Source organism: Pagrus pagrus, assembly GCF_965226575.1.
Source record: "Pagrus pagrus genome assembly, chromosome: 22".
Classification (NCBI taxonomy): Eukaryota; Metazoa; Chordata; class Actinopteri; order Spariformes; family Sparidae; genus Pagrus; species Pagrus pagrus.
The window spans coordinates 1301988-1316272 of NC_140204.1; the positions used below are offsets into that span (position 1 = coordinate 1301988).

A 14285-nucleotide genomic window follows, 5' to 3' on the forward strand; every position below is an offset into this window, starting at 1 on the left:
TTTATGAACGGAGACAGACGGGAGGTAGATTTGACAGTTTTTATTCAGTATATCTTCACACACTTTTAGAACAGGCTGGTTTAGTTAGGTCACACACATACATCCACACATACACACCCACTATTAATTTAGTCATACTAATAATTAGCATTGTTATCATCATAATATTAAGGGACTTTAAAGACTAATCTCTTCTCTGCTTCCTCCGACTCCTCCGACAGAAACCTCATGCAAACAGGAAGCAGAGAAGAGATGAAAACATTCTTTAGACGGAGGGAGGGGCTCCTACGATAGAAGCAACATACGGACGTTTTAGTAAATTAAATTACTTTGTCAAACACCACAGGTGAAGCTGGTCAAAGAGCCAAAATGGAAAACATTTAATGAGGCCAAAATCCAGCGGTGTCTAAAACTTTGACCTGTCAGTTTGAAACTCTTCTATCAGAGAGGACTATTTTTTTTAATGCTTTCGTCCACAGAAATTTGATGAAAATCTTGCCCTGGTTAACTCAACGGATTTTCAACAAAATGAGATAAAGACAGGGTTTCCAAACATTACACAAGCCCTGACGTCAGCCTCATGTTCAGGGAGATCGTCCAAGCTTTTATCAATCGTTGGGCCAAAGACTTTACCTCCAAAAACCCTCACAGCACCAGGAGTACCGACGTCTCAAGTTTCTGGAATTGAACCCTCAACCCTGCCAGCGCTGTACTCATGATCATTCCTGAATGATTGGATAACTGGTCAAACAAGATACTAACTTGTCAAACAAGATATTAACTTGTTGAACAAGATACCAACTTGTCAAACAAGATATTAACTTGCCGAACAAGATACTAAATCAACGTAAAAATTCCATGAGTTCTTTCTCTGATAACAAGTGTTTTCAATCTGGTTTTACTTAAAAACTACCAAAACAACACCAAGATGGCCACCATTCATGTCGACCCTTCAACAGTGTCAACACTCTCCTGGTTCTGTGAGGAAAGTTGGATAAAATCCTCAATGAAAAGGCAAATGTCACACTAAAACCAGCTGTTTCCCTACACAAGGCTGACCTCAGAGCTGCAGAGCCTTTGGGAGCCTGAGCTACAGACAAATTTAAGACAACAATTTTCCAGTCATTCTGGTTGAAAGTCCACACCCACACAGAGCGAGAACAGCTCTATCTAATGCTAAGTAGTAACAGTTGTCAAGTAGAAATGGCACTCTGTAACCATGGAGATATATAACCTTATTAGTTCAGGTAAACAAAAAACACCACCAACCACAACATCAACGGCTTGGTATCACCCTTGAGCTTTCTCCAGGAGGTCCTTCAGCCTCTATAAGCCTCAGTCCACAGGCACGAATCTGGCCTGGGTTCCATCTAACAAACTTCTTTCTGAGACAAATCAAAGACGCCATCGAAGAATCTGCTTTAGCTCTACGAAGTCCACATCTAATCAAAACCAGATTCCTTTATCTGTGAATTTATCCACAGAGGTTTAAAAAACAGAAGATTGGATCATTTGTATCCATCCACATGTGAATCCAATCTTGTGTATGTGGTTTCCAAACTGACTTACGGCAGTCCAGAAAACATCCAGCTGTCAGTCTGAGTTTGACATAGAAACTGTCCGCTCTGTTGCTGCCTCTGCGGTCAAGTTTCACGTCCTTTCCGTGGCAGGACATTGCTTTTGTCGTGATGAGGTCCAACATAGCTTTGTCCATCACGGGTATCCATGTGGGTACCTTTGTCCGCAAAGTCATACCCATCGTTCTTTGCAACAAATGGGTAGTGAAGTACATGAAGTCCGTGTTGTAATGCAGCATGGACACAGGGTTTAAAGATCAGTCAACCAGACTCAGGGTCTGTCCATCGAAGAAGGCTGAGTTGATGATGTTCGTGACAGATGACCAGTTCTCTACTCAAAGCATCACTTTCCTCCAACATAATATTGCCTCAAACTCCCGTGTCTTTAAAATATCACATTTAAACATTTCCACTTAGAAGAATTCTGGTTCTGGTACAACTTGATGTCACTACACACTCTTCGTCTCATTGGTTAAAACGTCAGACTTGACTCTCTGTTGTCTTTTCCAACACACTCTGGTGTCACACATTTGTGAGACTTTCTAATGTTCTTTGTGGGAGCAGGTGTTTGAAAGACACTCGAACCGATTCATAAATCAATTTTTTGGTCAATCATATTAACTTTTCGAACAAGACATTAACTTGATGATGACAAGTTCTCATCGACATGTTTCTCCACTGACACACTTAAAAAGTATTGCAAATGTGTGATGGCAAACCTCTGTGAAGTGTGTTGGAAATTAATTGTCTCTTCAACACTGCACCAGAACTTACATTCACTGCTGTTGTTGGGTAAAAATGTCAAATCTCCATCAAGAAAAACCCTTGCTGATGCATTTTGAGTTTGTCCAGAAAGCCTTTCATTGGTTGAAAGGGCGTAGAAATTGCCGAACCAGCATGGTCCAAATTAAAACATGACACAGCGCCACCTAAACTGGAGTAACTTAAGTTTTTACCCAACAACGACAATGCATTTCTTTGCATCAACACTTTTTTGGGGGGTATTTACACACAGACTTTTGCTGATGAAAAATATTGCTCTTCACTAATGTCAGATTTTAAGTTGATTTGAAATCCACCAGCATGGATTTATTATTGACAAAATATACTCTACCTTTATGTATTTCTGTCACAAAATATCAATATCAAGGCTGTCTATCAATCTGACTGTACGAAACATCGATAAGTTACAACGATGGCCTCAAAATAAACTTAAATAACTTGTTCTCTGATTCTTTAACATGATTGAGGTGGTTGTCATTTTAAGACCTTGAAATATCTTGACTTTTTTGGTGACTTTTGTAGGATGACGTACGTATAGTCCATCAATTCTTAAGTTCAGAATGATAAAATAAAACGAAGGGAGAAATGCAGTGTGTGAAAGGAAACATTTCAGAGTTCGGACGAGGACTGAATGTTAATTGTGTGGTGTCTACGACGTATTGTTGTATCTGACCTCAAATTGAGAGAAAGAGTCAAAGAAGGGAATGATGACGTGTTCCCGTCTCTGTTCTGTTTGCTGCTTTGTTTCCGTCTAAAAGTGCCCATTGTTTATTTCTGTTTATGCAAAAGCTTTTTTTTTCTGTTGAAAGGCTGACGCACAGAAAACCGACTGATCCATCAACACTGAAACCTTCCATACAGGATCAAGTTGCCATGAAGACATCAAACCTGAAAAACTGTCTCTCCCATTTCATAGACAACCCACCTTATTCCGCTCTCCTGACAGACTTCTTCATCAAAATGTCCCCACTAATGAATGAATCAGTCTTGCCTCTGTCAGTCAGAGTGAATCATCCTCCCACATTAGTCTCTGTTCGTCTCCAAAACAGCCAATTTGTCCCCGGCACGTTTCCAAATCTTCGTCATCACCCAGGACGACCAGGGTGTCTTCAGCTAAATGTTCAACTATTTAAAGTTGTTGTTCTGTTGTTGGTGAAAATGTCAGCGCTGTCAGGGGTGTAGTAATGACGGAAAGGGGAAGATTCCTATGTTTGCGAGGGTTAGCGTCATTGCTCAAGATGGTTGGTTGCATGGATGGACTGTGGAGGGACATACAGCATTATATCCATTAAATTAATGTTGAATTACCTTAAACGGTGTTTAAGTTGATGTGATGCATTTTTGTTTTGCTATATCAGAGTATTCAGAGACTCCAGGTTGAAATCATAACTTGGAAGTTAATGTAAATGTTATCTACATGTTGATAAACTGATAGTTACCCTAAATATGACATAAAAGCTGCGTTAGCTGTGTAGACACCTAACTGCATTTGCATTGGTCAACAGAACAACAACAGTGAATGTTTATATGGCCAAATTGTTTCTTATTTTGACTGGGAGCTCATCATGTCCGCACTGACTTTGTGTTCAGAAAATGCAGCTTGTTAGCTAATTAGCCATAGCATCTGTTTAGCCCACCACCACTGTACAATTGTTAAAATCTGATTGGAATAATAGCAAACAGACAGTAGCAAGTGGAAGCTAGCATTTGCACCTATTAAATGGCTAAATAAGGCCATGTCTACATGATAACAGTCTTGCTAAAATCTGAAAGGTTTTCCTTTTAAAAAAGTTTCACGTTCAGACGACAATGTTTTGAAGACAATCCCCAATTTACAATTTCAATCATCTTTTGGTGGCAATAACCAGCTGAGAAAAATAGCAGTGTACAAGGGAAAGACACCTAAGAATCATTATACTACGAGGAAGGATAGATACAAACAATGCAGGTTTCAAGGAGTCCTCCCACATTTAGGCGAGAATGGCCAAAGCTGAAGCCGCAGTGGCAAAGATTTCTTGACTGAGGCACCAGTTCACATTATTTTGGGGACGCAAGCTAAAACTTAGACAGTTTACTGTGTCACGTCAACCTCTGCAAAAAAATTTACCTTGTTAGATGATTCACTCCGACTGAGAACATTACTGCACAGACACATTACAACAAGTTACAACTCTCTAGTGAGACATGATGGTGGATTGCATTCTTTGTGTAAACTTCTATTGGGATTTAAATGGGAAGCAGATGTCCTAACAAGCTGACAACAGTTCTGTCGTGTAGTAGTTGTTCAATTTTATCAACCATGGATGCAATCTGAGGAAATGTCTCTTAAAAAAACACCAGTACTCACCAAGCAGAAACTTCTAGACCCGGTTGCCTAAAATTCCAACTGACAGTTATAGAGACGATGTTGCAATGAGCTCATGATTCCTGTCTAATCTCGCCCTATTAAATGTCTAATATCTATGCTGGTCTGACTATCAGATGCTGAACACATTTAACAAATGTGACGTAACTCATCTATAGTCACAATCATCTGTGTACAAAACCTCCCCGGTTAAAGAACAATCTCAAAAAACAGTTTTAAGGGTGGATGCCATCATTAACTTCCTATTCACCCTTTGTCTGGGTAATAAATGGTTTGATCCACCACATTCTGTCAATCACACTGTCTCCATGACAATGACCACTTTGCCACCGTCCTCAGACGTTGGCGTAGTGGTGGAGGTGGGGTTACAAAGTGTAAGAGCTTCCCCTGTGGTTATCTGACCTCTGGCAGGACAGTCCACACTGTCATGAAGGCCAGTGTTTACACCTCCTTTCTTATCCTCCTTCCTGTCCTCTTCCTCCTCTTCCTCCTCCTCTTCCTCCTCATCCTCCACCCGACACCTGCACACCTCAATCCCAGAGTCACCGGTAAGTCGTCGATGTCTATACTGGCTCTCATCAGCTCCCATGTCCTCATCTTCATCGTCATCATTGTCCTCCTCCTCCTGCTCGTCCTCGCCATCCTCCCAGCTGGGAGGTACTGGCTCAAAAATATCCACGCAGGGCGAGAAGAGAGTCTGTTTTGGGGGGGACTGAGTTGCACGTGGCGAGGGGGAGAGAGAGGAAGCGTGGCCAGAGGAAGATCCACCTTTGTTGGACTGGTGCAGAGCAGTGAGAGGGTCCAGGAGTAGAGCTGGGGCTGGGAGGGAGATAGATGACAGGACTGGAGGGGAGGGAATGGAGGGAGGAGAGGAAATGGAAGCGGGTGAGAGGGCAGAAGGAGACTGGGAAAGAGTGAAAGAAGATTCAGACTCTATGGTTATGGCTGGGCAGAAGGAAGAGGAAGATGAGGCTGCAGGTGTGGGGAAGGTGAGCACTGGGGGAGGGGTGGACAGTGGAGCTGATCTAGAACCGGAACTAAAACCAGCATGGACATTTGAAGGTAAGGGACTGGTAAGGTCTGACTCTGATGATTGATACACCACCAGAAAAGGACCTGAATCGGCTGGTACTGCAGTAGCCCCCGGGTGTTGGGGCAAGCCTGACCCTGGACTGGTTGGACTCTGACCTGATCCTGGTGAGAGTTCTGGGATCTGGCAATACGGTATTGTCGTTGAAGTAGGTGCTGCATCTGTGGCTAAGGTAAGGATTGGGTGTGTAGGTTTTAGAGTAAGAATGGGGTCAGGTGCACAGTCTGGGACGATAGTGGCTGTAGATTGTGGACTTGGCACTAGGGTAAGGTTTGAAGGTACTGGGTTAGGAGTTTGGGTAAGGGGTGTGGGTATTAGTTCTGGATCTTGAGTAAAGTTTGTAGATATTGCATTTTTATCTTGGGTAAGGTTTGTAGTTACTGGGTCTGGCACGAGGGTAAGGTTTGAGGGTATGTTGTCTGGATCTTGGGTAAGGTTAGTAGGAGCTGCATCTGGAGATTGGGTAAGGTTTGTAGCTACTTGGATTAAGGCTTGGATATGGGTTGAAGGTGCTAGGGTTGAAGCTTGGGTATGGTTTGAAGGTACTGGGGTTGAAGCTTGGGTATGGTTTGATGGTTCTGGAGTTGAAGCTTGGGTATGGTTTGAAGGTTCTGGGGTTGAAGCTTGGGTATGGTTTAAAGGTGCCGGGATTGGCACAAGGCTAGGATTAGGGTACGGGGTGGCAAGACCATCGGAGCCTGTTATCAGGGCCAAAGTTCTTCCAACATTTGGGGATGATATTAAGGTTGGGCTACCAGGAACATTGGCTGTATCAAAAGTTCTTGTAAGATCAAGGGTTTCGGTGGCTGTAGGGCTATCAGAATTGCTAGCAGCGGGGGTAGAAGGGCCTGACATTGAGATGATTTTCGGGGCAGGGGTAGTTTCGGGGCTGTCAGCTGGGCCCTCTATCCTTATTACTTGGATGGAGGGAAGGGTTGTATCAACAAGACTTGGACTGGGGAGTGAACTTGGGCTACAGCTGCTGACTATTGGGGTACAGGATGCTAGGTCGAGCATTTGCTTTACGGGAGATGTAGTTACAACAGGAAGAACCACCTCAGAACCAGGAGAGAGCAGAGGGTGAGGGGAGACCGCTCTGGTAACCACCTGGTTGGGAACCAATGAGTCCGTGGCAATGGATTCCTGTGCGCCAGCAGCATCTTCATCACCGATGTCAATGGCCACTGTGGCAAGCATCCTCTCAGAAACAAAACTTGCCCCATTTACCTCCAAACGGGATGCCGCAGCAGCGATGGTCTCCATGGTGACATCGAGAGTGAGGGGCGCAGCCTCGCTGGGAGTGGTGGCGTGGCTTGTGTCAGTCTCATACGTGACAGGTGCTGATAGGGAGGAGCTACATGGTGAAGAGGGGCAGCAGGAGTCACAGGAGCAACTGGAGCTACAGGAAAGATATGCACTTGTTATTCATCCCAAGTATAAAACATGAGCAGACATTTTTGTTTGTAGTGCATTTCATCCCAAAAAGCACTCATAGTCACTTTACCAGTAGTCTCAGTCGTACTACCCGTAATTATATCAATAGTATGAGCAGAACTAGAAGCAGCAGCAGTGAAAGTTGCTATCTAGCTGATACGAGTACTCCCAATCGTAGGGTTATCATTCTTCACAGCAGTATTACTTGTATACCCAGGATTCCTAAAAATGCATTCAGGGTATTCCCAGCAGTGTTACCAGCATCCCAGTAATGTCATTAGTATTTCCTGAACTCCTAACATTACTTGCAGTACTGTGGCTTCCTTCCCTGTGGTGTTGTGAGTAGTTGCAGTAGCACCCCCACCTGTAGTGTCAGCAGCATTGTTACCTGTTGTCTGAGCTGAGGGAGGACGGACCATCGCTGAGCGGCCGGTGCAGCAGCGGGCCGTGCTGCGTGAGCAGGTGGGGGTCTGCAGCTCGGGGGGGCTGTGGGTAGCGTGGGGTGGTGAACACTGAGCTGTAGGGTGGAGGAGGGGTGGAGGGTTGAGCCGCTACCTCCTCATAGGATGGCAGCTTCAGAGACGCCAGGAAACCTAGAAACACAATATTGATTAGAGCAAAGCAGCTGCTACTTGCTAGTTCAGAAACTCTGCAATAACTAATTTTTCAAACTAACTTTGACATATTCATGTTTGAAGTAAATACGGCAAAAACTGTTGAATTTAAAGACAGATATATCCGTTGGCCGATATTGTTCTTGCACAGATACGAGATATTGTTATCAGCGTATACGTTGTCGAATATACACCGTTTTTTCCTATTATAATACAGAAAAATATATGCTTGGGGTAATTTTTAATAATTAAATTCCTGGTGAAGTGTACTGTTTCAGTGCACTGATGTCATTTTGGACAATCAAGTTTATTCCTGTGTCTGTAACATAATGTTTGTCACAGGTGTTTGATACCCAAATTTGAGGGATTGTTGCACACAATGTGTATATCAGCCGATATATATCGATATTTGCAGTTGTTACTCCCTAGAATCCATATAAGCAAGTTAATTTCCACATCTAGCAGTTATGGAGCAACATTATTATTAATTTGGGGTTGAGTTTGTTTTTTATTTTTTGATGTATTTGTTTATTTGACAGGGACTGTGCACAGCTACTTAGCTGTACCATCGTTAGCTACACACTAATTTACATCCGTAGTCCCTGAGCCAGAGAGAGATAACCTCTTTGTAAAGATAATTATCACTATAACGTAAAAAATAGTTTTCTGCTCAACTACATTTATTGGATATATTTAGTTACTTTGCAGATTTAGATTATACAGTGTGAATTTCCACATATCAGTCTTTCCCTGAAAAAAAAAAAACACAGTTACAAGACAATAAATTCACTATCAACAACAAGCTTTCAAAACATTAAAACACTACAAGTGTTGTCTCCAGCAGCTCCTGAGGGAAATATCTGTCTGTTTAGCTGCTCAACGCTCCACTGAGTTCACCAGCTGGTCTCTAACTGTGTCAGTCTGCTTTTTGCTGCTCAGCAGCTAGTGTACAGTCGCTTTTTACAGTTGTTCTCTGAAAACGACCATTGAGAGCGTTGAATGAACCAGAACAGTAAAGTTGTGTTAGGACACATAAACAATGAGTTGAAACTCACTATAAAGCTCCGTGAAGCTGAGAGGAGCTGCAGAATTCATCCATTACACTGTCACACTATCATTTTATTCACTGGTATTTAAAAACATCCATCATAACCAATTTATTCCCCTTTAAGACTGAAGCTGAGCTGTATATTTCAACTGGCTGTATTATGAGGACATTTTTTTTTTATCTGTGCACAAGTAGAATCTATTCCAGGAGGCAAAACATCGTGAATCCAGTGAATGATGATTTGAGAAAAACAGAGATAAAAATGGTAAATGAATCAGTTCAGCTGCAGTCATCTTCAGCAAAAAAACAACAACAACAATTAGTGCATCAAAGGAGAACAACTGCAGGACACGCTCTACAAGCTCGACCTCTGAAAATCAGCAGAATTCCCCTTTAAGACAAACGGCTGTGGCCTCCGAGCTGTAAATTTCCACTCAGTCGCCACGGCGACACATTAGAAGAAAAGCGGCATGTCACTTGACAGCCGAGCGTCAGTCACACAAACAGCAACACAAAACAAGAACTGACTTCATTGTCTTGATGTTGAGAGCTTAAAAGAAAGACAGACAGACAGACAGACAGACAGACAGGTGTCTTACTGAGGTCCAGCATGGAGGACGGGTAGGAGTTGGCTCCATGGTAGGCCAGCAGGCTGATCTCTCTCTGTCTCTGCTGCTGCTGAACTCTCAGTTTGGCTCGACGGTGTCGGTACGCACAGCAGCAGCTGAACAGGATGAGGACGGTCCACAGCAGCCAGAACCCTGAACACAACAACACAGAGCTTTTAAGACAAAACCACGACTCCAGCTGGACCTCGTCCTCCTCTTTAATCCAAATTAAAATGTCTAAACAAGTGAGTCCTGAGCCGCTCATTTTACTGACGTATAGCATCTGTGTATCATGCCGCTGTAGGCCACGCTGCTTTATAGAAATTTAACCACGTGGACCACAAAGACTGAGACTGGTCTGCTTGGTAGAATTGCATTGTCTCCTCCTGTGCTAATAACAGGAATTGCGACCTGTAGCGTCCCCTTAAGCTGCATATTGTTGCATAAATAAAGCTGATAAATGATGTAACATGAACTATCAAGTTGTCTGGATGAAAGTCAGAGCTCTTGTTAACAGGAAACTGTACTTACACCAGAGTTCGTAGTAGTAGGTGCAGCAGCCCGTCTCTCCGCAGCAGTGTCCCGTCTCACACAGGTATCCTCCGTTAGCGTTGGCTCCAGGGCAGTACCGCGGTCTCCCCAGCAGGGGCAGGCTGCCACCGGAGTGGTACTCCATCACACCCCTGCTCTGCCTGGACCTAGCCCCGCGCCACCGCTACCTGCTCACCGCTAGCCACTTGCAGCTAACGAGCTGTTAGCCGCCAAACACGTAACTATGGTCAGACTCCAGCTACATCTTCAGGTGATTTATTTTCTAACTTAAGTTTATTTGTAAAGCGGGCGGGTGTTTGATTTAGACTTTCTGAGCTAGCTGCTAATTACAAGTAGCTTCAAACTAGTCTACATCTTCAGAGGAAGATTTCACGGTGAAGCCGCAGCTAGCCTCAAAGACTCAGCATCGATTACATGAGGGCCGTGTGATGAATCTGAAGCACGGCGCCTCGAGAAGCTCCTGCGACACTCAAGCTAACGTGCTAAAGTTATCGTGTACAGGTTTGTTAGCACCAAAATGTATCGATGTTGGTTCAAAGCACTCTGATGTTTCAGGCACGACTCGTAACACCGACTACTGCAACTCAATACTTCGAGCGCTGCGGCTGAAGTCGTGTACCGGCTGGTGGAGCGAGACAGGATGACGGCCAATAGGAGGTCCTGAACTGGAGAGAGAGAAAAGACAATAGTTTATTGACACACACACACACACACACACACACACACACACACACACACACAGCTGAAATGTCCACTACTACAGGCCTGTTTGATATTCATCACTGCACCAGCTCAAACCAGCAGCCGACACAAAGCTCCCTCTCTCCAGACCACACACACACACACACACACACAGACACACACACACACACTGGCCCACTAACCTAAAAGAGCAGGTTTGGATATTTCTCAGTCTTAAAACGACTCTCACATGCTCAGATGTAGATTTGGACGTTTGACCACGACAGACGTCCAACAACTACACAAAGACTTCACAGCTGCACCTGATTGGACGACGGCCTGTTTGGAAACTTTGATTTATTTTACCAAACGTTTCACTGAAACGAGTTTCTGCAGATATTTGAGCCACTCAGCTGCTCAGTCTGTTTTTACTTTAACTCGACAACAGCTGACTGAACGCAGACCGCCGTCAGCAGGTTGAGATGACGAGTTAAACGAAGCCGTTATCACAAGGAAACAAAAGGTTGTAATGATCCACTCGTGTAATTCTTATCAAGTCATTTTCTCATGATTAATTATCTCACAGAGGAAGTAATATGATCGACCCATCATGCTGTGGTTCTGATATAGACCTGGTTATAAACATTATATTACTGGGTTGTTTTTCATGTGAGCTGAGGAACAATTAAACAAGTTTGGGTCGGTCAGCATCAGTTTTTGACGAGTTGGGAATGAAACTAAGAAAAAAATCAATGTTTCTTACAAACTGGACCTTCAATCCTCAAACATCTCTTTAAGGTTCTGTCCAACAGTCCAAAACACAAACAGAACTGTCAGGACTGTCAGAACGACAAAGAGAAGCAGAAAATCCTCAAATTTAAGAAGCTGGACCCAGACGATGTTGGAGACGTGTTTGCTTGAAAATCGATCAAAATAGTTTCTTTCCATCATCTAATCGATCAATCGACTAATGATTTCAGATCAACACACACACACACACACACACACACACACACACACACACACACACACACACACTGCAGCAGAGTTCAGCTGGGTTCACAGTGAAGTGTTCTGGTCGGTTCTGAGAGTCTTACTGGGCCACGCTGCAGCTCGACACCCTGCAGTGTTCAACACTCAGTACTGTAAATAAAGATAATTACATCCGTCTGTCATCATCAATATTTACAGGCTTCGTCTCGATACACAATATTTATCTAAAACCAACCAAACAATATGTTTGACCCAATAACTCAATACTAATAAATCAATAAATCAATACTGTGACTGTTGACAAAACATGAACACAATGAGATTTAAGATCGATAATCCTCAGTAATGTGGACGTCACAGCTACACAATCAATTTATATTCATACCAATATTTCAACTACAGCCTGTAGTCCAACAACAACATGTTGACCGTTATCAGTTATTACTTCATCTTTAAAACTCTTTTCTGAAATATATTCAGTTAAAACAAAAACAGCCCGTTTAATTCTTAGTCACCGTCTTCAGTTACTGTTTGATTTATTAATTATCATTATTTATTAATTATCAAGAAACATATTTATCGGATTTCTTTGAACTTATTAGCATCATTAGCATCATTAGCATCATTAGCAGAAGAGTTAACGTGTGATTTATGTTCTAGGAGCAGCGACTGTAAGTAAAACACAGGATCAATAAAGAGATATTGATACTCTGATGTATCGATGACTGTCGGTACTTGAACCATCAGAACCGAGTCAGTACTGAAGAGGTCCAGAGACAGAAAGCTCTGGTCAGGTCACATGATGACACCAGGACAATATGATACTGATCCACGACCCGGATCTGATTCTATGGGCTCTTTAACGGGGCCCCTCAGCGAGTCTGGGCCCTGACACACACACACACACACACACACACACACACACACACAGGACAGTAAACCAGATGTGTACACACATGTATCAGTGCAGACTGCAGTGTTGTGTGTACTGACCGCAGTATTGTGTGTATTTATACACACAGTGTGTACCGGGGGCTGACCGGGCTGTAGACGGACCCTCCAGCCGCCGCCAACGCTCCCCCGGCGGGCAGCAGATAAACAAAAACAACGTACCGCTCCATCCATCCGTCCGTCCTCCTCGCTGTCACTCTGCGGGCCTCGCTGCGGTCGTCGTCGGCGTGTTGATCGTCGGCGTGTCGGTGCTCGGTACCGCCGGGGCCTCCTCTCTCTGGTTCTCCGGTTCCCCGCCTCCTCGCTCTCCCTCCTCGGTGCGACCCTCCGCCAGCCCCGCCGCCATCAGCGCCAGCGGCACGTCAAGCCCGCGTGCGACCAGGCGACTCACTTCCGCCTGGTCGCCCGGGGTTGTTTCAAAATAAAAGCCGTTCGACCTGAAGTACGACGGCCACTGATTTCCATATTAAATCTTACATATACATTTATATTTCATAACGGACTAATTATGTTTTAATTATAGAATGTTTTCATCCAATAATTTAATTTAATTTAATGTAATTTAATATTTTTTATTGTTATATTATTTTGTGGAAACGGACAAGGATTAAACATGATTTTATTTGGTTACAATTTTATTCTATTTTCTTATTTCAACAGCACTTTACACTACTTTTTTTATACATTTTGAGGTCATTATTGTGGTAATTTGGAAGTAATTTCAAAGAAACTCAATATTATTAAATCATGTTTTTGACACATTTTGTGATAACTGGGATGATGACAAAACATTGCTTTGTTACTAAAACATACTTAATTAACATTTACAGACCTGAAGTGAAGCGTTTACCTTATTACAACTGTTATCTTATATTCTGTATTTAGCTCAGAGACGCTTCACTGCTCTGTGGTTCATACAATGAAACTAAAGACTTTAATCTTACAACATATAATTAAAATGTATTTCTAACGTACAGTATGTTTTTGGACACCATATAGGCTACTGTAAATACTTGTGTTTATAATTTGAATATCATATGATTACATGATCATGATTATTTTCTTAATTGATTGATTAGTTGGTCCATGAAGAAGAATATAGATCAGTGTGTGTTCAGCACAGATTTCATAAATGCGTCGCAGACTTTTATTTTGTAAAGAAGAACGCGAGCCTGTCTCAAACCGGAAGTTCCGTGTGTGCTCGTGCCTTTGAAAGCCCGCCATCACAGCGGCCGTTAACTCAACAGACTGATCAGCTGTTTTAATCACTTTGATCTGCTCCGACTGATGATGACGTGTGGTGACGAAACACTTGTGGTATCAGGATGAACATATCGATGAGGTCAGGATCGATGTGAGCCCGCGCGGGGATCTGATCAGCGCTGGTGATGAATCGTAGTATTGATAATGATGAAAAAACACAGAACATCATGGATTCTCATGGCGGACGCACTGGCGTCTGATTGGCCCGAGGTGATGGACTGCGGGCCAATCAGAGAGCGCGATGCGGGAGGCTGCCGCTCCTAGCAACAAGAGAGTTGAGACTTTTTATTTATTTATTTATTTATTAAAACAGGTGTCACCTTTAA

At 43.2% G+C, this 14285-nt stretch overlaps 1 protein-coding gene across 2 annotated transcripts; it reads right to left on the bottom strand.

The window, feature by feature from the left end:
• Positions 1–25: 25 nt before the first annotated feature.
• Positions 26–13058, bottom strand: LOC311251095 (uncharacterized protein). 2 transcript variants are annotated; one of them, XM_084343378.1, is made up of 5 exons: positions 12859–13058; positions 10051–10736; positions 9511–9672; positions 7638–7842; positions 26–7214 (listed from the first exon to the last, which is right to left on the bottom strand). In XM_084343378.1, exons 2-5 carry the CDS (start codon positions 10193–10195, stop codon positions 5021–5023), a joined length of 2706 nt encoding a protein of 901 aa, XP_084199504.1. In that variant the 5' UTR covers positions 10196–10736; positions 12859–13058; the 3' UTR covers positions 26–5020. The 2 variants fall into 2 exon arrangements, with proteins under 2 accessions (XP_084199504.1, XP_084199505.1); XM_084343379.1 differs by lacking the exon at positions 12859–13058 and adding an exon at positions 12739–12835.
• Positions 13059–14285: the final 1227 nt, after the last annotated feature.

Bases quoted from the DNA above. Each gene is read 5' to 3' on its own strand.
- LOC311251095 (XM_084343378.1), bottom strand. From the start codon at position 10,195: ATGGAGTACCACTCCGGTGGCAGCCTGCCCCTGCTGGGGAGACCGCGG. The intron at 9,673-10,050 runs GTAAGTACAGTT...TGTTGTGTTCAG, and splicing joins CTACTACTACGAACTCTGGT to GGTTCTGGCTGCTGTGGACC. The intron at 7,215-7,637 runs GTAACAATGCTG...TCTTTCCTGTAG, and splicing joins TCCCTCAGCTCAGACAACAG to CTCCAGTTGCTCCTGTGACT.